Below are 25,174 nucleotides of genomic sequence, written 5' to 3' on the forward strand. Positions count from 1 at the left end.
CCCCCCTCCTCCCCAGGGGGCCTACAGCTCTTTGGCGGGTTTGTGCTTGGCTACCATGATGTCCCAGCTTTTGCGGAATCTTTTCCCTTCTGTGCTGCTTGTCTATACTCTTGCTATTGTTTTTCCCCTCCCTTGGGGAACATGTCTGGGATGTTTTTGGGAATGTGTCCAGCACTTTCAGTAGCAGATATCAGAACAGTCTCTCCACTGATTTTCGTTCCTTTTTTTCTTTGTTCCTTTTCTCCTATCCTTCCTCTGCTTCGGCTTTTGAGGTTTTTCTTTTTCACGTACCCCGATACAGACCAGGCCCAGGGATGAGTGATTACCTGACGTGCTACCTTCTGAAATCACAGATTGGTCCCTCTGTCAGGTGGTCAGGTGGTGTGGCTTGAGATGTGAACAATCACCTAAGGTGGGTACACTCCCCTCTGAGGCCCCCCACCCCATTGCAAGGAGCACATAGTCAGAGACACTGACAATCATGGGGGAGTTCCTCGGAATGAGCCAATCATCGCCGTCACAGTCAACATCTACTAAACTTAAATGGAATGAGGCTAATGATTCAAAGACCCTCCCAGCTGCACCATGGTTCCTTGTGGTTTCACGTACTGAAGACGATCAGTTCTTTGCTATGATCAAACTGTTAATTATTCAGCAAGGTGTTGATGCAGTTGCTGACCCTGTGAAATCCTGCTCTTGTTTACACAGTGGCACTTTGCTTTTGGAGATTACTTGTGATTGTCAAGCACAGCATCCGCTTGCAACTTTGCACCTCCATGACTATCCTGTTTGTGTTGAGGCCCATCAAATGCTGAACTCTACCCATGGTGTGATTTACACTATGTTGCTCGGTGGTCTGACCCATGTAGAAATCCAAACGTACCTCTCTGATCACGGTGCCATTGCAGTTCATCAGGTGATGAAAAAGATAGATGCATCCTTAGTGCCCAGACATACACTCTTTTTCTACTTTTGCTAGAGTGGTGTTTCTGTCCAAGCTCAAAGTAGGCTATGAAGTTATCACAGTCAGACCATACATTCCATGCCCGATGTTCTGCTACCAGTGTCTTTGTTATAACCAATTTTGAATGTCCTGTCGACACCCAACCAAATGTGTAACCTATGGTAGGGATGCTCATGAGGGCGATTGCCACCTCCTCCTCCTCCTCCCCACTGTATCAGTTGCAATCGCTACCACGCAGCTTTCTCCTGAGATTGTCCCATGTACATCAATGAGCGGGCCATCCAGGAGAGGTGGGTGAAGGAATAAGTGCCTTACCCTGTCGATCGCAAGTTGTTGGCTAGTAGGAAAACCTGCGTTCTACCATCTAACACTTACAGTACCGTTGTTGCTACATCTTACTCCACCAAGGACATGGCCGTGCGGACATGCGACCTCAAATTCATCACTGCGGTTGTAAAATCGCCCAGTGTCATGATCGCATCCCTGTCTCATGCTCCAGGTATGCAACAAGCCACGAAACTTTCGCCCCACAGGGCGAAGTCACCTGCTACACAACTGGCTGGCCAGAGTGAAGGAATACTCCCACAAAGACTTCTTATGTCTCTCCAGCCACCAAACATCTGAGTTTACCTCTGCCAACCGCAAACACTCCAAGAAACCAAACAAAGGCAAATGGTCTTCTCCTTCGCCGACTCCCCCTGCGGGTCCGGGGTAAGAATAGGCCCGAGGTATTCCTGCCTGTCGTAAGAGGCGACTAAAAGGAGTTTCAACCGTTTCGGCATTCCATGTGATGGTCCCCCTTGGGGTTTGACCTCCTTTTTTCAAAATTCTACAGTAGTACGAGCCTTTTGGGGAAGGACGCCTTACGTGGTGTATCACTGGTCCTCAGTGCACTAAGACCTTGGCACTCAGCATTGTAACAGCGTTGTAACCACACCCACTATTCCTCCAATTGGGCCTAAACGCCTGATGGGTGGCACACGTTCCGCCCATAGTGTGTCCCCATCTGCACCTACGATCATGATGGACTTTCCATGGCACCCGAAATCCAGCATGGTAGCCAGCCCGTTGTGGTGGGGTCGTCATGTACCCTCTAGGTTGTAGCCCCCTGACAACACAGGGATCGTACTGCCGATACCTGAGCTGCACCCTCCCCACATCGGCCAAGGAGTAGATGCCCGTCTCCTTGGGGCATCAGGACTCCCGGCAACAGTCATCCTGCCAGGTGGCCCTTGCTGAGGCTGGGTGGCGCCCGTGGGGAGAGCCCCTGGTCGGAGTGGGTGGTATCGGGGCGGACGTTTTGCAGATGAAACGTCAACATGTATCAGGTCGCTCTGCGGCCGAGTCTTTTAAAAGGAAAGGTACTGTCTCTGGTTCTGGTTCTCCTACCCTTTCCCCCGTGGCCACTCCCTGGGAGGAAGTACAGGCCCGCCGGCTTGGGGCGAAGTACTTCCCCTGCTATTTAGTCTGTTCTCGGTCCGATGGGGGGACGTTCACCACCTCCAAGCCCATGTTCTTTGTCCAGCACATCGAGGACATCTTCGGGGAAATTGAGGCTCTCAGTAAAATGCGTTCGGGGTCCGTTCTTATAAAGACCCCCTCCGCCACACAGTCGGCGGCGCTCCAGGCATGCGACCGACTAGGGGACATCCCAGTGTCCATTGTCCCGCATCTGGCACTGAATAGGATGCAGGGGGTTATTTTTCATCGAGACCTGCTGCAATCTGATGAGGAGCTCAGGGCCAACCTGGAGCGCCGAGGCGTGCATTTCGTCCGGCGAGTTCAGCGCAGCCCCAAAGACCGTCGCATCGACACCGGAGCCTTTATCATCGCCTTCGAGGGGGACGTTCTCCCGGAGAAGGTAAAGGTGATGTGCTACCAGTGCGGTGTGCGACCTTACGTCCCGCCTCCTATGCGCTGCTTTCGGTGTTTGCACTTTGGGCACATGTCGTCACGGTGTGAGGCTGAGCCCCTTTGTGGCGATTGTGGACGTCCTCTTCATGAGGAACATACATGCACCCCACCACCTCGGTGCGTCAATTGTCCTGGCATCCACTCGCCTAGATCTTTATACTGCCCCGCGTATCAGAAGGAGAAGAAGATTCAAGAATTAAAAACTTTGGATCATCTCTCTTATTCTGAGGCCAGGAAGAAGTATGACTGCCTCCATCCCGTGACGTTGACAACTTCGTTTGCCTCAGTCGTGTCCACTCCTTCCACAGTATCCTCACCCCTATCCTGTCCCCCCTCCACCTCCTCACCCCATCCGGGGTCTATGCCTCCACCTCCCAAATCCCTCCCTTCCAAATCCTCCTCCCTCGCGGCCCCTGCCCCTCTGCCCCAGGGGCCACCCTTCCTCCTCCTCCTCCCCCACCGCCGCCTGAGAAGTGATCCTCTTTTCAGGCGTCCATCGGGGAAACATTCCGGACTCCGGTTTCCGAGGTCCGGCGTTCCAAAACGGACCCCGCGCGTGAGGACCTTCTTCGGGTCCAGCCCACCATCCCCGTGCCTCATCTGACTTCCAAGAAGGCCTCCAAGAAGAAATCTTTATCCCCCTCTCCACCCCGGCGCGTTTCATCTGATGTTCCATCCGCGAGTCGCTGCTCCCGGCCGTCCTCAGTTTCGCCGGGACGCTCTGCTGCCAGGCGCTCATCTGGCCTCTCGTCGGCGAATGATGCTGCCCCTCCTACACAACCCGGGAAAGTGGCCGCAGCTGGCAACGACTCGATGGAACAGGATCCGCCTCCCGCCGGTTGTAGCGTTGTTCCCTCGAAACCTGGCCCTCCCCGGCCGTCGAGGTGACCAGCTCTTCACCCGTTTCGTTCCCCCCTTTTTTTCTGCCTAGCGATGGCTTTGTTACATTGGAACGTCAGAGGTATTCGATCTAATCGGGAGGAATTACAACTGCTCCTCCGCCTGCACTGTCCGCTTGTCTTTGGTCTCCAGAAAACCAAGTTGCGCCCAACTGACCGTATTGCTTTTACCCTCTATACCTCAGAGCGGACTGACCTCACCCCTGCAGACGGTATTCCAGCTCATGGTGGGGTCATGTTGCTCGTTCGGGACGATGTCTATTACCATCCCATCCCATTGACCACCCCACTCCAAGCAATAGCTGTCCGTATTACTCTTTCTGCCTTTACTTTTTCTGTTTGTACCGTCTACACTCCATCGTCATCCGCAGTTAGTCGGGCTGACATGATGCACCTGATTGTTCAGCTTCCTCCGCCGTTTTTATTGTTTGGCAACTTCAATGCCCATCATCCCCTTTGGGGCTCTCCTGCATCCTGTCAGAGAGGCTCCCTCTTGGCGGATGTCTTCAACCATCTCAATCTTGTCTGCCTCAATACTGGCGCCCTGACTTTCCTCTCGGACTCCACTCATACCTACTCCCACTTGGACCTCTCGATCTGTTCTACCACTCTTGCCCGTCGGTTCGAGTGGTATGTCCTTTCTGACACCCATTCGAGCGACCACTTCCCCTGTGTCGTTCGTCTCCTACACCACACCCCATCCCCACGTCCTTCGAGCTGGAACATACCGAAAGCTGACTGGGGACTTTACTCCTCCCTGGCGACCTTTCCGGACCACGACCTTCTCAGTTGTGACAGTCAGGTCGAATACCTCATGGCTGTTATCGTCAATGCTGCCGAACGTTCCATTCCTCGTACTACCTCTTCTTCACGTCGGGTTTTCGTCCCCTGGTGGAATGAGGCTTGTAGAGACGCTATCCGTGCTCGACGACATGCTTTACGCACCTTTCGCCGCCATCCTACATTGGCGAATTGTATTGGATGCAAACGACTCCGAGCGCAATGCCGTAGAGTCATCAAAGACAGCAAAAAACCTTGTTGGGCCTCTTTCACCAGCTCCTTTAACAGTTTTACTCCCTCTTCTGTCGTCTGGGGTGGCCTGCGCCGGCTGTCGGTCATTAAGGCCCACTCCTCGGTACCTGGCCTGACTTCAGGTACTGAGGTCCTTGTTGATCTTGTGGATGTCTCCAATGCCTTCGGCGGCTTTTTCGTGGAGGTTTCAAGCTCCGACCATTACCACCCTGCCTTCCTTCCCAGGAAAGAGGCAGAAGAGGCTCGGCGACCGTCCTTCCACTTGCTGAATCTGGAAAATTATAATGCCCCCTTTACTATGCGGGAACTCGAACGTGCACTTGCACTGTCCCAGTCCTCTGCTCCGGGGCCAGATGCCATTCACGTTCAGATGCTGGCACACCTTCCTCTGGCAGGCAAAAGCTTCATTCTTCGTACCTACAATCGCGTCTGGACTGAAGGTCATGTCCCCATGCGTTGGCGTGACGCCGTCGTTGTTCCTATACCCAAACCCGGGAAGGATAGACACCTTCCTTCTAGTTACCACCCCATTTCTCTTACAAGCTGTGTCTGTAAGGTGATGGAGCGCATGGTTAATGCTCGGTTAGTTTGGATTTTTGAATCTCGACAGCTACTTACCAATGTTCAATGCGGCTTTCGTCGCCACCGCTCCGCTGTTGACCACCTTGTGACCCTGTTGACATTCATCATGAACAACTTTTTGCGAAAGCGCCAAACGGTAGCCGTGTTCTTCGATTTGGAGATGGCTTATGATACCTGTTGGAGAGGAGATATCCTCCGCACTATGCACAGGTGGGGTCTACGCAGTCGCCTGCCCCTTTTTATTGATTCCTTTTTAACAGACCGAAAGTTTAGGGTACGTGTGGGTTCCGCCTTGTCCGACGTCTTCCTCCAGGAGAATGGAGTGCCTCAGGGCTCCGTCTTGATCGTAGCCCTTTTTGCCATAGCGATCAATCCTATTATGGATTGTATTCCACCTAATATCTCAGGCTCTCTTTTTGTCGATGACTTCGCGATCTACTGCAGTGCCCAGAGAACATGCCTCCTGGAGCGCTGTCTTCAGCATTTTCTCGACAGCCTCTACTCATGGAGTGTGGCAAATGGCTTCCGGTTCTCCGAAGAGAAGACGGTTTGCATCAACTTTTGGCGATATAAAGCGTTCCTTCCGCCATCCTTACATCTCGGTCCTGTTGTTCTTCCATTCGTGGAAACAACTAAGTTTCTAGGGCTCACACTGGACAGGAAACTTTGTTGGTCTCCGCACGTCTCTTATTTGGCTGCCCGTTGTACACGTTCCCTTAATGTCCTCAGAGTTCTTAGTGGTTCATCTTGGGGAGCGGATCGCACTGTCCTGCTTCGCTTGTATCGGTCCATAGTCCGATCGAAGCTGGTTTATGGGAGCCTCGTCTATTCGTCTGCTCGGCCATCCCTCTTACGCCATCTCAACTCCATCCACCATAGGAGGTTACGTCTTGCGACCGGAGCCTTCTACACTAGTCCCGTCGAGAGTCTTTATGCTGAAGCTGCTGAATTACCATTGACCTACCGGCGCGACGTACTGCTTTGTCAGTATGCCTCCCGCCTGTTGTCCATGCCCGACCACTCCTCTTATCAGTCCTTCTTCGCCGATTCTCTCGATCGTCAATATGGGTTGTATGTGTCTGCCCTGCTGCCCCCTGGAGTCCGCTTTCGTCGCCTGCTTCGACAATTGGATTTTGCCCTCCCTACCATCTTCAGAGAGGGTGAGAGCCTGACTCCACCTTGGCTCCAGGCTCCGGTTCATATTTATCTCGACCTCAGCTCGCTCCCGAAGGAGGGTACTCCGGCTGCAGTGTATTGCTCACGGTTTGTCGAACGTCGTGCGCGACTTGCTAGTCACACCTTTATTTACACTGATGGCTCCAAAACTGACGATGGTGTCGGCTGTGCCTTTGTCGTCGGGGCCGTCACCTTTAAGTACCGGCTCCTCGACCAGTGTTCCAGCTTTACGGCCGAGCTTTTTGCTCTCCATCAGGCCGTTCAGTATGCCCGCCGCCACCAACATTCATCGTATGTACTCTGCTCTGATTCACTCATTGCTCTTCAGAGCCTTGGAGCTCCATATCCGGTCCATCCCTTGGTGCAACGGATCCAGCAGTCCCTCCATTCTTTTGCTGATGGTGGCTCTCCTGTCAGCTTTCTGTGGGTTCCCGGCCATGTAGGAGTGCCTGGGAATGAGGCTGCTGATGCTGCAGCCAAGGCAGCAGTCCTCCTGCCTCGGCCCGCCTCCCATTGTGTCCGGTCGTCTGATGTTAGTGGGGTTGTTTGTAAGAGGCTTGTGTCGTTGTGGTGGGATACTGCGTCCTCACTTCAAGGAAACAAGCTCCGGGAAGTAAAACCGTTCCCAACTGCTTGGACAACCTCCTCCCGACCATCTCGGTGAGAAGAGGTCCTTCTGACCAGGTTGCGGATTGGGCATTGCTGGTTTAGCCACCGCTACCTGCTCTCCGGTGACCCAGCCCCGCAGTGCCCTTGTGGTCATGCATTAACAGTGCGCCATGTTTTATTGTCGTGTCCCCGTTTTAGTCAATCTCTTGTTGTCCTGCCTCTGCCATCTACTTTACAGGATATTTTAGCTGATGACGCTCGAGCAGCTGCTCGTGTTCTTCGTTTTATTACTTTGACTGGCTTATCCAAAGACATCTAACTCTTTCACTTATTTTATCTGCATCTTTGTAAGAACTTTCTGGTGTCCCCCCCCCTCACCCACCCACCCCCTTGAGTTTTACTAGATCCTATGTGCTCTACCAATTGTGACTGGGCGCTAATGACCTTAGTAGTTGAGCGCCCAAAAAAAAAAAAAATTCCTTCGCCGACTCGGGTATCCTCTTTGACGGTGTCACCATGTGATACTCTTGCCCAGCCAACCTCTGTGTTGCCATTGTGCACCACCAACAGTTTTTCTGCCCTGGACTCCAGAGACCAAGAGAAGGACAGTGCCAATGCAGGATATTTTAGCTGATGACGCTCGAGCAGCTGCTCGTGTTCTTCGTTTTATTACTTTGACTGGCTTATCCAAAGACATCTAACTCTTTCACTTATTTTATCTGCATCTTTGTAAGAACTTTCTGGTGTCCCCCCCCCCTCACCCACCCACCCCCTTGAGTTTTACTAGATTCTATGTGCTCTACCAATTGTGACTGGGCGCTAATGACCTTAGTAGTTGAGCGCCCAAAAAAAAAAAAAAATTCCTTCGCCGACTCGGGTATCCTCTTTGACGGTGTCACCATGTGATACTCTTGCCCAGCCAACCTCTGTGTTGCCATTGTGCACCACCAACAGTTTTTCTGCCCTGGACTCCAGAGACCAAGAGAAGGACAGTGCCAATGCCTCTGTAGATCTCATGGAGCAGGGTCCTCCAGCCCCTATGCCGTATAGTGGTAAGTCTTCGAAGGCTGGCATTTGCGACCCACCAAGGTGACAACCCTTCATTTTTTCCCTCCTCCCCTTTCCTCATCATGACTCTCCTCCAATGGAACATTCACAGCCTTTGATCCAACAATCCAGTAAAGAGGACTTACTCTTGGAATTGCAGTGCTCGCTTGTTCTCTGCCTCCAGGAAACAAAATTACACCCGCACGACTGCTTTGATCTCTCTTGTTTCTTCCCGGCCTGCTTTGACCTTGTGCTCAAGTACGGCATTCCATCTCATGGGGGAGTCTTGCTGCTCATCCAGGATGACTTTCATAGTCAACCCATCTCCCTGACTCTAGCTTCAAGCTTTTGTAGTCTGCATTTTTCTTCCTCATCTGACCTTTTGCCTTTGTAACGTTCACATGCCTCTGTCATTTGGTGTCACCAGGGTATACTTCCTCCAGCTGATTTGGCAACTTCCTCACCCCTTTCTTCTGCTCAGTGACTTTAATCACACAATCCCCTTTGGGGCTCTCCCAGAACTTGTCAGAGAGGTACCTTCTTGGCTGACCTTCTCAATCAACTCAACCTCATCTGCCTTAACACAGGAGCACTCATGTTCCTTTCAGACTCCACACATACCTATTCCCATTTGGACCTCTCCTTTTGCACTGCCCAGCTTTCCCATCATCTCAGGTGATGTCATAGTGGACCCTGTTGCTATCTCCAACACCTTGGGCCACTATTTTGTGGAGATTTCGACCTCCACCTGCTATCATCCTGCCTTCCTCTATCAGAAACGACTGGAGGAGGCTTGGGTGATACTCTCCTTGTCTCAGAATTGCGAGTGCTACAATGCCACCTTTACAGTGAGGGAGCTTGATCATGCTCCCACTTCATCCCGATCTTCCACCCTAGGGCTGGACGATGTTCACATTCAGATGTTGCAGCAGCTTACTCAGGCGGGCAAGCACTTCCTCCTTTGTACATACAATTGCATTTGGGCAGATGGCATGTTTCTCACGTGTTGGTGTGAAGCCACTGTCATACCCATACCTAATCCTGGAAAGTACAAACACCTTCCTTCTACTTATCGCCACATTTCTTTCATCAGCTGTGTTTGCAAGGTGATGGAATGTATGATTCATGCCCGGCTGGTATGGTGGCTCGAGTCTCGCAATTTAGTAACCACTGCACAGTGTGGATTTCGAGTGTACTGTACCGCAGTTGACCATCCCGTCAATTTGTCAACCCATGTACGAATAGTTTTCTGCAGAATTGCCAGACCAGCCATGTTTTCCAATTTGGAGAAAGCCTACGGCACCTGCTGGAGGACTGGTATCCTCCGTACTTGCTACATATGGGGCCTCCATGGCTGCATGCTGTGTTTCCTTCAGGAATTTTCAAAAGACAGAGTTTTCAAGGTACGTGTGGGTTCTACCTTGTCAGACACATATATATACAGGAAAACAGTGTGCCTCAGGGTTCCGTCCAGAGCGTCATTATCTTTTCTATCGCCATTAACCCTATTATGGCCTGTCTCCTGCCGGGCTACTCAGAGTCCCTTATCGTTGACGATTTTGCTGTCTATTGCAACTCTCCACATACTTGCCTCCTTGAGTGGCATCTTCAGCTTTGTCTTGATCGTCTTTACTTGTGGAGCATTGACAATGACTTTCACTTTCCCACTGACAAAATCGTTTGTATGAATTTCTGGTGGCATAATTAGTTTCTTCCACTGTCTTTACATTTTTGGCCTGTTGCTCTTCAGTTCACTGAAACCACGAAATTCCTGCGAGTCTTGCTCGATAGGAAACACTCTTGGTCATACTACGTGTCTTACCTGGCTGCCCGCTGTATACAGTCCCTCAGTGCCCTATGTGTCCTTAGTGGTGCTTCCTAGGGAACGGATTGGACCACCCCCTCCATTTCTAACGGTCGCTTGTCCGTTCGAAACTAGACTATGGGTGTTTTGTTTATGCATCTGCTTATCTGTCCCTCTTACGCCGTCTCAATACTATCCACTATTGTGGCATCCGTTTGGCCACTGGCACCTTTACACTAGCCTGATTGAGAATTTGTTTGCAGAAGCTACTGAACTACCACTGTCATACCGCTGTGACTTTCTCCTCAGCCAATATGCGTACTGTTTGTCTGCCACGCCTGGTCACCCATACTATGCCTCCTTTGACGACTCCTTTGATGACCAGTATGGGGCGTGTCCCTCTTCTCTTGTTACCTCCTGGAGTTCGCTTTCAGCTCTTGATCTGGGAGCTTAACTTCACGCTACCTGCCCCCTCCATGATGGGTGTGAAGCCTTCACCACATTGTTTTTGTGCTGCGGCCAGTGTTCACCTTGGCCTTCATTCACTTCCTAAGGACAAAACTCCAGCCTCATTCTATTGCTGTAAGTTTCATGACCTTCGCATGGAACTTCGAAATAGTACCTTTATGTACACTGATGGATCTCGCACTGACCGTGGTTTTGAGTGTGCCTGTGTCATTGGCACCGACATATTTCAGTATCAGTTTTCGGAACACTGCTCAGTATTTACAGCAGAGCTCTTCACCCCGTATCAGGCCATGCAGTTCACCTGGCAACACAGGCTTTTCAATTGCATCATCTGCTCCCACTCTTTGTGCCCTTCAGGGCCTCTGTGTGCTGTAAACTGTCCATCCCTTAGTGCAACGGATCCAGGAACACTGTCATTTGCTCGCTCTTGGTGGAGCCACTGCGATGTTTATGTGGCTTTCTGGTCATGTCAGTCTGACAGGAAATGAGGTCACTGACATTGCTGCCAAGGCTGCAGTCTTCATACCTTGGTCCGCTAGTTCTTCCATTCCGTCTGATGATCTCTGTGTTGCCATCTGTCAGCAGGTGGTGTCATTTTGGCACCGCCACTGGTCTTCCCTTCATGGGAACGAGCTTCAGGGAATTAAACCTCTCCCAGTGGCTTGGATGACCTCCTCTCGGCCCTCTCACCGCTAGGAGATCATTTTAGCTAGGTTGCGTATTGGGCTCTGTCTTTTTAGCCATTGCCTTTTGTTAAGTGGTGATCCCCCACCAGTTTGTGCTCATTGCCCTCAACCTTTAATGGTTTGCTATTTCCTGACGGAATACCCTGTTTTTAACCAGGTACATTCTCATTTGTGTTTGCCATCTGAGGTATCGGTCGTTTTAGCAAACGATGTGTGGGCTGTAGATAGCATTCTACTTTTTATCCGTCTTAGTCATATGACGAAGGACATTTAACATTTAGTTCAGGACCTCTGTTTCTTTATGGCATATTTTATGGGCCTTTCTGCAAGTCTCTGTTTTAGCTGTCTTTCCTTCCGTCGATTGGGCTTAATGTGTAGCCATTTTTAACTTCCTTTGTGTTCTACAGTTCTGGCATGGGCGTGTATTACCCTACTTGTTTTTGCGCCCTAAAAACAAAAACAGAGCCTGTGAATGAGTATCTTGAAAATGGCAAAGCTGGTCGAATGTTCACATGCTATTGTCCCTCCAATGGTTCAAATGGTTCAAAGCACCATGGGACTTAACATCTGAAGTCATCAGTCCCTTGGACTTAGAACTACTTAAACCTAACTAACCTAAGGGCATCACACACATCCATGCCCGAGGCAGGATTCGAACCTGCAACCGTAGCAGCAACTCATTTCCGGACTGAAGCGCCTAGAACCGCTCGGCCACAGCGGCGGGCCCCTCCGATGATCTTTGTGTCTGTGAAAGGGGTAGGAGGACAGTGAAACTACCACTAGGCAATAAATTGTTGGATGTCCATAACTCTTCACAGAATGTGGGGTTTTGAGGCTTGACTGCTCTGTAAAGTAGGATAGATGGTGATCTGTGGCATCTCTGCCAAAAGAGTACAGTGCTGTTGCGTGCACAAGTGTTTCAGAGCCCACGGTTCATCGTACATTGTCGATCATGGAGTTCCGCAGCAGACCACCAATACGTGTTGACTTGTTGACCCAATAATATCATCAATTACAATTGCAGTGGGCATGGGACTGTTGGGATTCAACCGTTGATCAATGGAAATGTTTCAGCTCTTCAGCTGAATTATGTTTTCACTACACTAGGTCGATGGTCGTCTCCACGAATGCTGTCATCGAGGTGAAAGGGAGCTTGAAACATGCAGCATGCCGCAGACAAAGGTGGTGAGAGCAGTATTATGCTGTTGGAGACATTCTCCTGCACTTGCATAGGACATGTGGTAGTAATCAAAGACACAGTGACAGCTGAGAACCACCTGCATCCCTTAATGTGTGATGTCTTCCCCGACAACGATGTCGTCTTTGAGCAGTTTGATTGTCCATGTCTTGGAGCCAGAACTGTGTTATAGTGGTTTGAGGAGCTTTATAGTGAGCTTACATTGATGATTCGGTGACCGAATTCACCTGATGTAAATCCTATGGAATCCACCTGGGTCGCTATCGGGTGCCATCACTGCGTATGCAAATCAGTAGTCCACTATTTACATGAATTTCATGACCTGTGCATAGACATCTCAAGCCACATACCTTCACAAACCTACCTATAAACTGTCAGATCCCTAGTTTGCAGAGTATTCTGGCCAATCGATGTATATTAGAATCCTAATCTGCGATCTGAAGTTTTCCCGGCGTATTTCCAATTTGAACAGTTCTCAGGTATCCGACTGGGTAGCATCGTAATTTCTCCACAATATTTCGGCAGACGTACATGCTGCCATCTTCAGGTGGATCCTGACGAATTCTGTGCTGTTCTTCTCGGCGCCCTATATATACTAGCTGTTACCCCCTCCACCGTTCCTCTCCTGGTGTCTTCGGTGTGGCCAGCACGGTGGTTACTGGAGGTGGTGGGGGAAGTGGCGCCTGGGTCTGAACTGGGGTCTGCAGTCTCCCTGCTGCTGCCGTCGGGCGCGGTCCTCGATCTCTGGGACTGCATATTTCTCTCCAGGCTGAGTGCAGGGTTCCGAGCCTGACTAAGTCGAAGGCCGCTGTCTTTATTAATTAGATCGTCCTGTAGTCGGATTTTGATGGCCTCTTTAGTAATGCAGTCCCAGAAGTAGGAGGATTGACAGAGTATTTTTGTTTTTTCATAGTCCTTAGTATGGCTAGTCTTTATACTACGGTCAGCCACGGCTGGTTTAGTGGCCTGGCATAATTCGGTATGGCGCTTGTGGCCGCGGCACCTCAGGAATGGTGGAGGGGGGTAACGGCTAGTATATATAGGGCGTTGAGAGGAACGGCACAGCATTCGTCAGGATCCACCTGAAGATGGCAGCATGTACGTCTGCCGAAATATTGTGGAGAAATTACGACGCTACCTGGTCGGATACCCGAGAACTGTTCAGATTAGAATCCTAATCTGTTATGAAAGGAGCTCAATTTTATTAAACTCGTAGGAATTCACAAGGAATCAAAATGGCGAACAAGCTACAGTATAAGGTTAGCTGCTGTTTTCTCCTCATGGGCTATGGAGCAGTAAATAATACTCTGTCCTCCATACGCCACTTTGCACTGATAGTTCGTATAATCAATGTAATGTAGGATGTTTCACATGTGTCATCCATCTGCTTATCATGGAAAGAAGCTCTTTTAACATTAATAGCAGCAGCAACTTGTGGTACCAGCAGCTTTTTAATAGTGTCTGCTGTGGAAATTACTCAATTCGTAACCATATTTGGATGATTTAGTATAGCATTCACATCAACTCCACGACTTGCATTGTTTCATACAGGTATGATTGCTTGGGTTACCTTTACGACTGATTATTGAACCATACTGAATTAGGCCTATGTAAGATCTTCGCAGTGCAAGGGTGCCTCTGAATCACAAATAGTGCATTTTTTGATGGCAGGGCACGATGTTGCTCTGTGCCCAGTTTTTGTTTGGTGGAACACATATGTTTTCTCATGGTGAAAGCAAACTAAACAAGAATTTTAAATTTTGTTTGCATTGTACGAACTTTCTATGTTTTGCCTATGAAGTGTGGACTGTAGCATTGAACTTCTTTCAGACATCACTCTTTCTCTTATAGAGCACATTTCCAATTGTATGCACTGTGTCAGAAATGTTTCACCTTACAACCTCGACAGTCTCATAAAACACAGTTTCGTTAGAGGCCATCTGATCCTGAGTGTCGGTCATTTTCATCCTACGGTACAACAGAAAGATAATGCTCTCAACTTCCAAGTCACAGCTTGCCTCATACACCTGCACACTTCAGTAAGAGGGAGCAAGTCGATGAGTAGGAAGCAACTGCGGCACCATTGTTCTCACACTCATCATACGTAGAGAATGACAGTGGTAAGGAAGGAGGACAGTATAACACTGATGTAACAGCAATGTCTTAATTTCTAATGTATGAAGCTTTCAACATTTTACTCATATTTTCTCCGTTTCTGATCTCTGATGAGTGGTTTATTTGAAATTTAGTTTATGACTTGGTGTTTTGTAGCAGGTGGCACTCTCTAATGCTGAGTTTCTTCGTCAGGGAAGTAGTTGTACGGAATGGCGTGCTGTGGATCTGACATGGTGATGGTCGATGTGACAAGTATGATAAGTTATCTACAAAACTATTGTGTTACGGAAAGCTGTTATGTATCACCATTATGAGAAGGAAATTAAAATGGTGGAGGTGGCTCAGTCACACAATAGCGACGGATTCATGTGATAATATCATGAGGGCACTGTGTGTATGTCCGTACTGTGTGGAATATTGTTTGAAAACTTCTGGACTGCTGATCAACAGTATAGTTTACTTGACCTGCTATACGGTTTTAAGTCAACAAGACGACTGCCGAGTGAGGTGGTGCAGGGGCTAGCGCACTGGACTCGCACTCGGGAGGACGACGGTTCAAACCCGTGTCCAGCCATCCTTATTTAGGTTTTCCATTATTTCCCTAAATCACTCCAGGCAAACGCCGGGACGGTTCCTTTGAAAGGGCACGACCGACTTCCTTCCCCATCATTCCCTAATCTGATGGGACTGATGAACTTGCTGTTTGGTCCCCTCCCCCAAATCAACCAACCAACAAGATGACTTTTAGCAAATGGTCTATTATTAATTAGTTTTCTTTTTGTAGGAAAGTGTGCTCTGAGTAAATTAAGTTTGTATCACATAGTGGGACCTAGGGTTGTCATTGAAATTGAAGAATTGCCATTTAATTTTAGTTTTATTGCTGTTTGAGGTAGGAAGAGGGGTATTAGATACTGGAAGGGGCTTTTGGTAGGTGGGCAAGGGAGGCATTTTTATTTGTAGGGAAGTAGGTGGGGAAGATATTGTACTTGTTTTTTTTTGTGTTGTTTAGCACATGTATTGGAAGTTTTTATTGAATTTTATTTATTTATATATTTTAGGTTTTCTGTATGATGACATTTTTCAGTTGATGATTGCAATTTTAAAATGTGTATGTTTAGCTTTTGTTCTTATTATGACAGTATTTGCGCATGCCAAGTGTGTGCTTTGGGTTTATTTTAGGTGTTAACTGAAGTTAATGATGTGAGGTATAGGGAGAGAGGGTCACATTTCAATTAGCAGCACTTTTCAGTGGTTTGGATTTCTCACTACTGGAAACTGTTTAACGGACTAACAGATAGACAATCATGTTCCACAATAGAATAGTAGCTGATGGTAGGTTCCTCAGGTCTAATTTACAGTGTCAAACATCAATGTATTCTTTAAAGTGAGAGATCAGATAATTGTTGTCTGTGATGTTTTTGTTCGTATATCATCTGCATCTTTTAACATTTTGTTTATTTATTGTGAGTGGTAGCTTGGATCATGTTGTCTACTTGACTCTTTAGTAGCAAGTGTGCTGGAGATTGCAATATACCATTCTACTTTGCACATTTATATGTTGGTTTTGGTGTACAACATAAGTATGTTTCATCTGACATCTGAGATCAGAGCTACCATGGCTCGGTTAGAGATGATCTAGGACTGAGGAAGTCTGTTGTTTACAAAATCGCTTGGCATTAAGGAAAAATATATGTCGACCAGACAATCTGCAATATTTACGACAAATAAGTTGAGCAACATCGCCACATCTGCTTACTCCAACTTGAGAGATCTGCGGTGGCAAAGTGCTTTCTAATTGAGGGGTACAGAATGTTGTATGATGAGACACAGATAGTTGATCCGGCATCTTGCTGTTGGGACTGTGTTACAAGGGAATTAGTTGAAATTAGACTGGCAGAAAATATTATAAATAGGGAGAAGGGAAATCCTGTAAGTGAAACATGGACTCCTGTTTTGTCTGATATTAAAAAATAATTGACTCTGACTCAGCTGGCACAATGTATTGACCTACATATTCTGTAGTGACTTATTGTTCTTGCCGCCTTACATAACTGGGGTACTGTACTTTAATTTTGTGTTGGGGGTAGTTGTGACAGCCTTTTGCACATGCACTGTTGGTTGTCCACGGTGTATGAAAGGGTTGCTATTTACAATAGGCACCCATTCTGGTGAGGTTTAGCAACCAGTGTTCTCACCTATGGCAGTCAGATGGATTGCTGAAATATCATGTCGAGATGATTATATGAGCTGGCTGCAGGCCCAGCAAGGATATTATAAGTATTTTGCCAAAATAAAATTGGAGAAGTCAGTGGAACATTATATTTTGCAAATTGTAAAAACTGGTTGATACAATTTTTGTGGAGCAGTTCTGTTTAGTTTTATGGTTAAGGTTTCCTACACGAGATTGTGTGTCAATTTGTTTGCTATAAACAACACACTAAGTTATTTGTGTGCAGTGGTTTGCATCTGATTCTTCCATTCTTACCACAACAAACAGTGTACCCCTTGTGTGACTATTGCACATCCTCAACAGATATTGTTTGTAAATTATATGATTCTATTTTTCTTTTATAGATAATAATAAATTTGGTCAACGAATGTTGGAGAAGATGGGATGGAAGAAAGGATGTGGTCTTGGAGTAAACTTGCAGGGGATGAAAGAACATGTCAAAGTGTCGGCCAAGAATGACACCAAAGGTACTGAAATGACTACATTATTGAGATTGACACTTTTTTCCCCTTGTCTGATATTGCAGTTTTCCAAATTGTCAGGTTATTTTTGACCATCGTAGACACTTAAATATTAGTTATCTCGCCTGTGCACAAGTACTTACTCATGTATGTTGTTAATCAAAGTATCTTTTACAACCAAATATTTAATTTTAATTTTATTAGAAAAATATTTCTTATCACTTCAGTTATGTTTATGAAACATTGTCCCAAACTTTTACACTCCTAATCTACTGTACATATTTCCATCTGTAACAAACTTTGATTTTATATGTGTTCACACTACTGTTTTCATTATACTAAATTTTCTCTTTCAAACTCGCGTGGTAAGCAAAGAGAAGATGAGTGTAAAGACACTATCAAAGATAATGCTGGGCTCCTTTCTTCTTACCTTTTTTCAAAGACAGTTTTGTACCTAAGAGCAATCAATGGCTTGGCCCATCTCACATGGACTAGACACTTTTTGTGTCTTTGTCTTAACTATTACTTCTAGTCCCCCCCCCCCCCCCCCCGCACCCCCCTGCCCCCCCCCCCCCCGCACCCCCCGCACCCCCCTGCCCCCCCCCCCCCCAGATAGTACCATTTAAAAAAAAAAATAAACATTTGACACTCTTCTCCTGAATGTTTGAATATTTTTTTAATGGTTTCGCTTCTCATCATCACATTTCGTATAAAGAGTAACCTTCACAAGCAGGCTGAGAGAAGCATGTGACCCTGCTTGGCCACTGTATCATCTTTTGCTTTATTGGATCATTTGGATGCTATACAGAGTCGCATGCAGTCAGCTCACCTTTCTCATTGTCAGTGTAAGCTTTCCATATTTTGGAGTTGGGAAAATCTTATTCAAGCAGCTCATGAATCGGTGCCAAGAGTCTGAGTGCACAAGATTCCAGTCTTCTCACCAAGGAAAAATTTGTGGCACTACTGGGAACAAAGCCCAGTTCTCCACGTGGCAGTCAGGCACACTGATTGCTCCGATAAGGAGCTGAATAGCATCTATAACAAAGAAATGTTTATTTACTGTATATTAATTGATAATAATCATTTCATTACTCCAAGTTATTTTTTGTAACAGTTTTAACCCAGTATTACATTTGCTCTTTCACATATGAGGAAATAGATTTATCTTTATACTATACTTGCAGAAAGTTTTAAGACATGATGTTTTTAGACAACTGAATTATGGGTTTTCAATTAAAATTTCAATGCTCCATCTCTAACACTTTTGCATATTTAAGTTTTTCTGTATTGTAATTAGGTCTGTGAACCCCTGGGTTTCTGACTAAAATGTTTTCCTTCCCTGAAATGGTTAATCCCAGAGATATGAAATTTTTACTGTTGTTTTATTACAGCAAAAAGGAAGTAAAAATTTTGTTGCAGTAGTTCTAACAGTTGTGAAGAAAGAAAACATTTTAGTCAGAAAAATAGGAATTTTTAGCCTTGTTTACAAAATGGAACAACATTCCATCTCCAAATGTATTAGAGCTAGAACAGTGGAATTTTAATTGAAAACCCACAATTACGGTGTCTAATAACATAAAGTAAAACATAGACAAAATGCTATTACTTTAAGGATACGTACAGATTCAACAAAATTTAGACATGTCCCTATAATTTCTGCAAGCAATGTGTGTGTGTGTGTGTGTGTGTGTGTGTGTGTGTGTGGGCACACACACACACACACACACACACACACACACACACACAGCTACTTTGAGCCAACTGAATACACTGTGTCAGGAATGCAGTTCTACAGCTGGACTGGGGCGTGAGGAGAAAGGTGGCGGGGAGTGGAAATGAGCATTGGGAAGGGTGGCTGATGGCTGGGTGAAAGGTAGCTGGTGCATGGAATGGGAATGCAACAAGGGCACAGGCACCACTGAATTCATGCAGTGCATTATGGCGATGACCTGAAAGAGTGAATTGAGAAGGGGCAACATAACAGAGAAATGGGAGACTAGGGATGATGATATGGCTGCAGGATGAGTAAAGTTAGGGGCCTGTGGCAGGGTGGAGGCGGATGTGTGATGGGGAGATTGAGGCCAGGAGGATTATGGGAACAAAGCAAGTGTTATAAGGATAAAACCCATCTGTGTAGTTCAGAGAAGCTGGTGTTGGGCAGAAGGATTCAGATGGCATGGGTTGTGAAGCAGCCATTGAAATCAAGCGTCTTGTGCTGAGCAATATGTTCCACTTCTGAATAGCCAGTTCTGTTGTTGACCACACTTTGGCAGTGGCCATACTTTCGGGTGGGCAGCTGGTTGGTGGTCATGCCCACATAAAATGCTGTGCAGATATTGCAGAAGATTTGGTATATGAAATGGTTGCTTTCACGGGTGCTGCTACCACTGACGGGTTAGGATAATCCTGTGTTGGGCATGGAGTAGGACGTACTGGTTGGGTGTATCAGATATGTGTTGCATTTGGGTCTTCCACATGGATATGACTCATGTGGCAAGAGATTGGGAGTGGGTAGAATATTTCTCATGTCTTGGCTCGATGAATAATAGTTGAACCCCTGATGTGGTTCAGATGATTTTGGAAATGAGGAGCTGCTACTTTGTAGCTGGTTTTTGGGGGTGATGGGATGAATAGGAATGTGTGAAAATGTGGTGCAGGAAATTTGTCTGCCTTTTAGATGATGTATTTATCATATAGGGCAAAGGAAATTGTGGTCACTGGTCCATGGGTAGACAGACTACATGAGAGTGGTGATGTGGTGTGGAAGCGATGATAGTTGTCAAAATGCAGGTATTGTTGATGGTTAGTGGGCCTGATAGGAACAGAAGTATATATCGAGTTATCAGAGAAGTGGAAATCAACATTCAAGAAGGTGGCACATGGCACTGAGAGAGCCAGATGAAGTGAATGAGAGACAAGGTGTTGAAGCTGTGGAGGAATGACAATAGTATGTCTTGGTCTTGAGTCTAGATCATGGAAATATCATCAATAATCCTGTATAAGAGGTTCTGGAAAGCTGGAAAGGTTACCTCTAGATGGCCCCTAAACAGGTTAGTATAAGAGGGTGCTCCCCATGCGTGTCCAGGGGTTAGAATAGGCCTGAGGTATTCCTGCCTGTCTTACGAGGCGACTAAAAGGAGTTTCACATGTTTCGGCCTCTTTGTGATGGTCCCCTGTAGGGTTTGAACTCCATTCTTCAAAATTTTTCCGAAGAGCGAGCCAATTGGGAAAGGGCGCCTTACAAGTTGCATTGTGTCCATTGTGCATTGAGATCTTTAACCCACTTTCTCGTTGTCACATTGCAGCCCTGCTCATTCTCCATCTCTTGGGCAAGGACACCTTCCTGGGTGTGTTTTCCACCGTGCACTACACAATGTCAATTTCTACATCGACGATGACCATGGACATCTTTGCACCCGATATCCAGCACGGTAGCCAGTCTGTTGTGGTGGGGCCACCATGTACCTTGTAGGTTGTAGCTCCCTGACTACACAGGGATGGCTCTGCTGATGCCTGCACCGTTAACTCCCCATGTATGCCAAGGGGTAGATGCCCATCCTCCTGGGGCATCGGGACTCCTGGTAATGTCCATCCTGCCAGGTGGCCTTTGCTGCGGATGGGTGGCACCTGTGGGAAGGGCCCCTGGTCAGAGTGGGTGGCATTAGGGCAGATGACACTCCATGAAGCATAGTCCATCATCTCTTGCTGGTGGTGAAACACCAGCAGTCTCTAAGCGATCACGAGCTCAATTCAATGCACATAAGTACGATCCCAAATTGTTCCCCTCCCTGGCCACACCATGGGAGGAACGTCAGGCTAAGTATGGCAGTGGATCTTATTCACCTCGGTACCTTGTATGTTCGAGAGCTGATGGGGCATCTCTCATGACGATGAAGCCTCAGTTTTTTGTTGAGCATTTAGAGGACAAGTTCGGGGAAGTGGAGGGCTTGTCCAAAATGAGATCTGGTTCAGTCTTGATCAAAACAGCATCCACTGCCCAGTCACACAAGTTACTCGCTTGTGACAAGCTAGGGGATGTTCCTGTAACAATTACGCCCCATAAGAGCTTAAATATGGTCCAGGGTATTATATTTCACAGGGATCTTCTTGTGCAGTCTGACAAGCTGTGGGATAACTTAGAGCGACAAGGTGTTCATTTCGTCCGGCACGTACATAGGGATCCAAAGGACAATCAGTTAGCCATCGGTGCCATCATCTTGGCCTTTGTGGGTGATACATTCCCCGAGAAGGTCAAGGTGATGGTATACCCTCCCCCAATGAGGTGCTTTAAGTACTGGCAGTCCTGGCATATGTATTCCCACTATACTTCCAGCATCATATGTCGTGACTGTGGACGTCCATCACATCCCAATACTTCATGTGCCCCGCCTCCCATATGTGTGGAGAGCAGGATTCTCCAGAAAGAAAGGAAAATCATGGAGTACAAGACCCTGGACTGACTGATCTACACTGAGGCTAAGAGAAAACTTGAACGCCTGCATTCTGTGCGTATGACATCATCTTACGCTGCCGCTAGAACAGTTCTGACGCCATCAGCTCCGCCAACCCAGGTCACCTCTCAGAGCTGGAAGTCTACACCTGCCCCTTCTTTGATGGTGGGAGGCACTTCCCTCCATGTTGCTCTTGCACCATCTATTTCGGAAGCTCGCCAGTTATGCAGCACACATTCATAGTTCCCCTGACCATACGAATTACCGTCTCCATTTGCCGCCCACGGCAGTCCATCTCCCCCATCGGCGGCCTAGATCGGGGCCAACGTTTGCAGTTCGCGTGCGGTCCCTTCTCTCCGAACTGGAGTTCTTCTCTTCACCACCTCTACTTGTAGTCCGTTCACGTATGCCTCCATGGTGTACGCCTCGGCCACAGCTTCGTCTGGACCTTTTGCATGGCCCTAAGGACTCCACTAACCCCGCTGCTCTCCGCTGTCACTTCCTATCGATTCTTGACGTCTTCCGGGCCTCTGAAGTGGTTTACACCGACGGCTCAATGGCTGATGGTCACATAGGCTTTGCTTATGTTCATGGAGGACATATTGAGTAGCATTTCTTGCCAGTTGGCTGCAGGGTTTTCACTACAGGGCTGGCGGCCATCTGCAAGCTATTGACCAGTGCTACCATCGCCACCCCCTGGTAGCGTCCATTCAGGAGTCCATCTGTGCCCTGGAACAGTCCTGATGTTGCGTGGTGTTTGTGTGGACCCCAGGACATGTTGGAATCCCTGGCAACGAACTTGCCGACAGGCTGGCCAATCAGACGACGCGGAAACTGCTTCTGGAGATAGGCATCTCCGAAGCTGACCTGCGTTCTTCGTGCACTGCAGGGTTTTCCGGCTTTGGGAGATGGAATGGCATAACAGCACGCACAACGAACTGTGTGTCATTAAGGAGACTATGAATGTGTGGAAGTCTTCCATGCAGGCCTGTCGCAGGGAATCAGTTGTCCTCTGCCGGTTCCACATTGGCCATACATGGCTAATGCATGCTTACCTTCTCCGTCGCGAGGACCCACCTCAGTGTCACTGTGGCTCCCAAATGACAGTCGTCCACCTCTTGCTGGACTGCCCACTTTTAGCCGCTCTGCGGCAGACTTTTAACTTTCCCAGCACCCTGCCTTCGGTGTCGGGCGACAATGCCTCCACAGCAGCTTTAGTTTTACGTTTTATCCGTGGGAGTGGGTTTTATACTTCTATGTAGTTTTTAGTGCATGTCCTTTGTCCCTCCTTGTCCTCTACCCTAGTGCTTTTAGGGTGGAGGTCTTAATGTGTTGCAGAGTGGCTGGCTTTTCCCTTTTATTCTTGTGGTTGGCCAGTCACTGTAATCTTCTTTCATGCTGTCATGTTTTACATCTTTCTAGCATCTCTCTGTTGTTTTCTTGTCCTCTTTTGTTCCTTTTAGTGTTCATTGCCTTCCCTTCATTCTTGTGGCTTTTCCTTTCTTTCCATTTTGTGTTATATGTCTCCTCTGTTTTATTCTCACACTTGTGGCATTGTTTTATTAGGAACAAGGGACCGATGACCTCGTAGTTTGGTCCCTTCTCCTGCCTTTAACCAACCAACCAACCAACCTATAGGAGGGTGCCATGTGAGTGCCCATGTCCACTCTTCAGATTTATGTGTATATCTTCCCGTCAAATTTGTGGTAGATGTGTGTTGAGGGTGTAAGTAGTTAGATGTATAAGGAATGAAGAGGTGGATTTGGAGTTGGAAGGACATCCGGAGAGGTAGTGTTTAAAAAGTGCCAAGGCCTTGGGCACCGGAGTTTTCCAGTCTATGGAGGTGCTGCAATAATGATGAGAAGGAATACAGATGTTAATGGATTGAGGATGGTTGATTGTATCTGTAATACGTCTATGAGTAATTGGTCAACAAGAGCAGAGATTCTTTCATTTGGTGCACAGTATTTAGCTATAAGGGGAGGCCATGGATTGTTAGGTTTATGGATTTTGTTAAGCATGTAGTAGGCGGGTGTGTGGAGGGGAGAGTGGTCATTATGATGGGGATGGAAATGGATTTGGGAGAGAGATTCTGGTAATGACTCAAGGACTTGACTAGGGACTGGAGGCTATGCTGACTGGACTTCTAGGATCGGATCACAATTAGAAACAACTTAAACTGGAACCATCTTATAGAAAAAGACATGGTGAAGGTGAACCAAAGACTGCAGTTTATTGGCAGAACACTTACAAGATGCAACAAATATACTAAATAGAGTACTTCTCCGTACCCTTCTGGAGTATAGTTGCATATTGTGGGATCCTTACTAGATAGGATTGATGGAGGACATTAAAAAAGTTTAAAGGTCAGCTTGTTTTGTTGTATCATGAAATAGGGGGGAGAGTGTCACGCAAACGGTATTTGAGTTAGGCTGACAATCATTAAAACAAAGGCATTTTTCATTGCAGTGAGAAGAATTCATATGAAAGCTAGTGTAGTTTTCAGTATTGTTTGTGTGTCTGTCAACAATTCAGTGCCTCTGCTTACCTTTGCTCCTAAAATATGCAGCTTAAAATCACAATTTGCTCACTCTGGATCAAATTAGGATAAATTCAGCTTAAGTTCTTTGTGCCTTCGTTTTATTTCTACTGTACCTAGGACCATTTGATAAAAAGGCAGTAGCATTTTGTACACAAACAGCACGCTTGTGTTGTTAGTGTGCACAGGTGCAGACTCCCAGATTTTGCGTGCACTTCTTTCAGTATGTATTAGATAATCAGCTAGTCAGTTAAAAAGTAATTCCAATTGTCAGTATTTGTAGGTTTTATCAGCAGGCCAGCATATCATAAAATGTGTTGTTTTCCATACTATTGTTAAGAAACTGTGTTTACTGTACACTCTTGTCTTGTCTTTTTGAGGAGCAACTATGCATTTGTCTGTTTTCTTAGAAGTGTATGCATTTATGAGTTACCACTTTATGTGAAATTCCATAGTAATTAAAGCTGCAAGAGAAGCCATGTTACTTTGCCTGTTTTCATTCCTTGTTTTAAATTGTAGATTAAACAATTCCAACTCTGTCTCACGGATGACAGCACCTATGAGTGCCTGTCAGCTTATGTGCAGGCAGGCATAAGTGAGTAGGCTACTTGCAAGGTGGTCCTATTGCACCACATTCGTTCCTTGTTCCAGGCATGTACAAGCTATTTGGCCACTTCTGCTGCGGACTCTCAACTGAGGCATAGTGTCTCGTTTTTATTTATTTATTTATTTATTTATTGTTCCGTGGGACCACATTTAGGAGAAGTCTCCATGGTCATGGAACGAGTCAATACATGAAAATATAACACGATTGTAGAAACAGATAAAATGAAATATAAGAAACATATTCAGGCGACAAGTCGTTAGGTTAAATAAAGAAAATCAAGAATGTAACACTGGAATTTGCTTAATTTTTTAGCTCTTCCAGGAGCTCCTCGACAGAATAGAAGGAGTGAGCCATGAGGAAACTCTTCAGTTTAGACTTAAAAGAGTTTGGGC

General features: G+C 46.9%; 1 protein-coding gene across 1 annotated transcript in view; it reads left to right on the forward strand.

Moving 5' to 3' along the window:
* LOC126471406 (PIN2/TERF1-interacting telomerase inhibitor 1-like) overlaps window positions 1-25,174 on the forward strand; it is a 100,037-nt gene that overhangs the window by 10,904 nt on the left and 63,959 nt on the right. Inside the window, exon 2 of the mRNA XM_050099534.1 lies at window positions 17,069-17,191. Within this exon, the coding sequence (XP_049955491.1) occupies window positions 17,069-17,191 (123 nt within the window). The remainder of the gene's footprint in view (window positions 1-17,068; window positions 17,192-25,174) is intronic.

This window comes from Schistocerca serialis, chromosome 3, assembly GCF_023864345.2.
Source record: "Schistocerca serialis cubense isolate TAMUIC-IGC-003099 chromosome 3, iqSchSeri2.2, whole genome shotgun sequence".
In the NCBI taxonomy this organism is placed as follows: Eukaryota; Metazoa; Arthropoda; class Insecta; order Orthoptera; family Acrididae; genus Schistocerca; species Schistocerca serialis.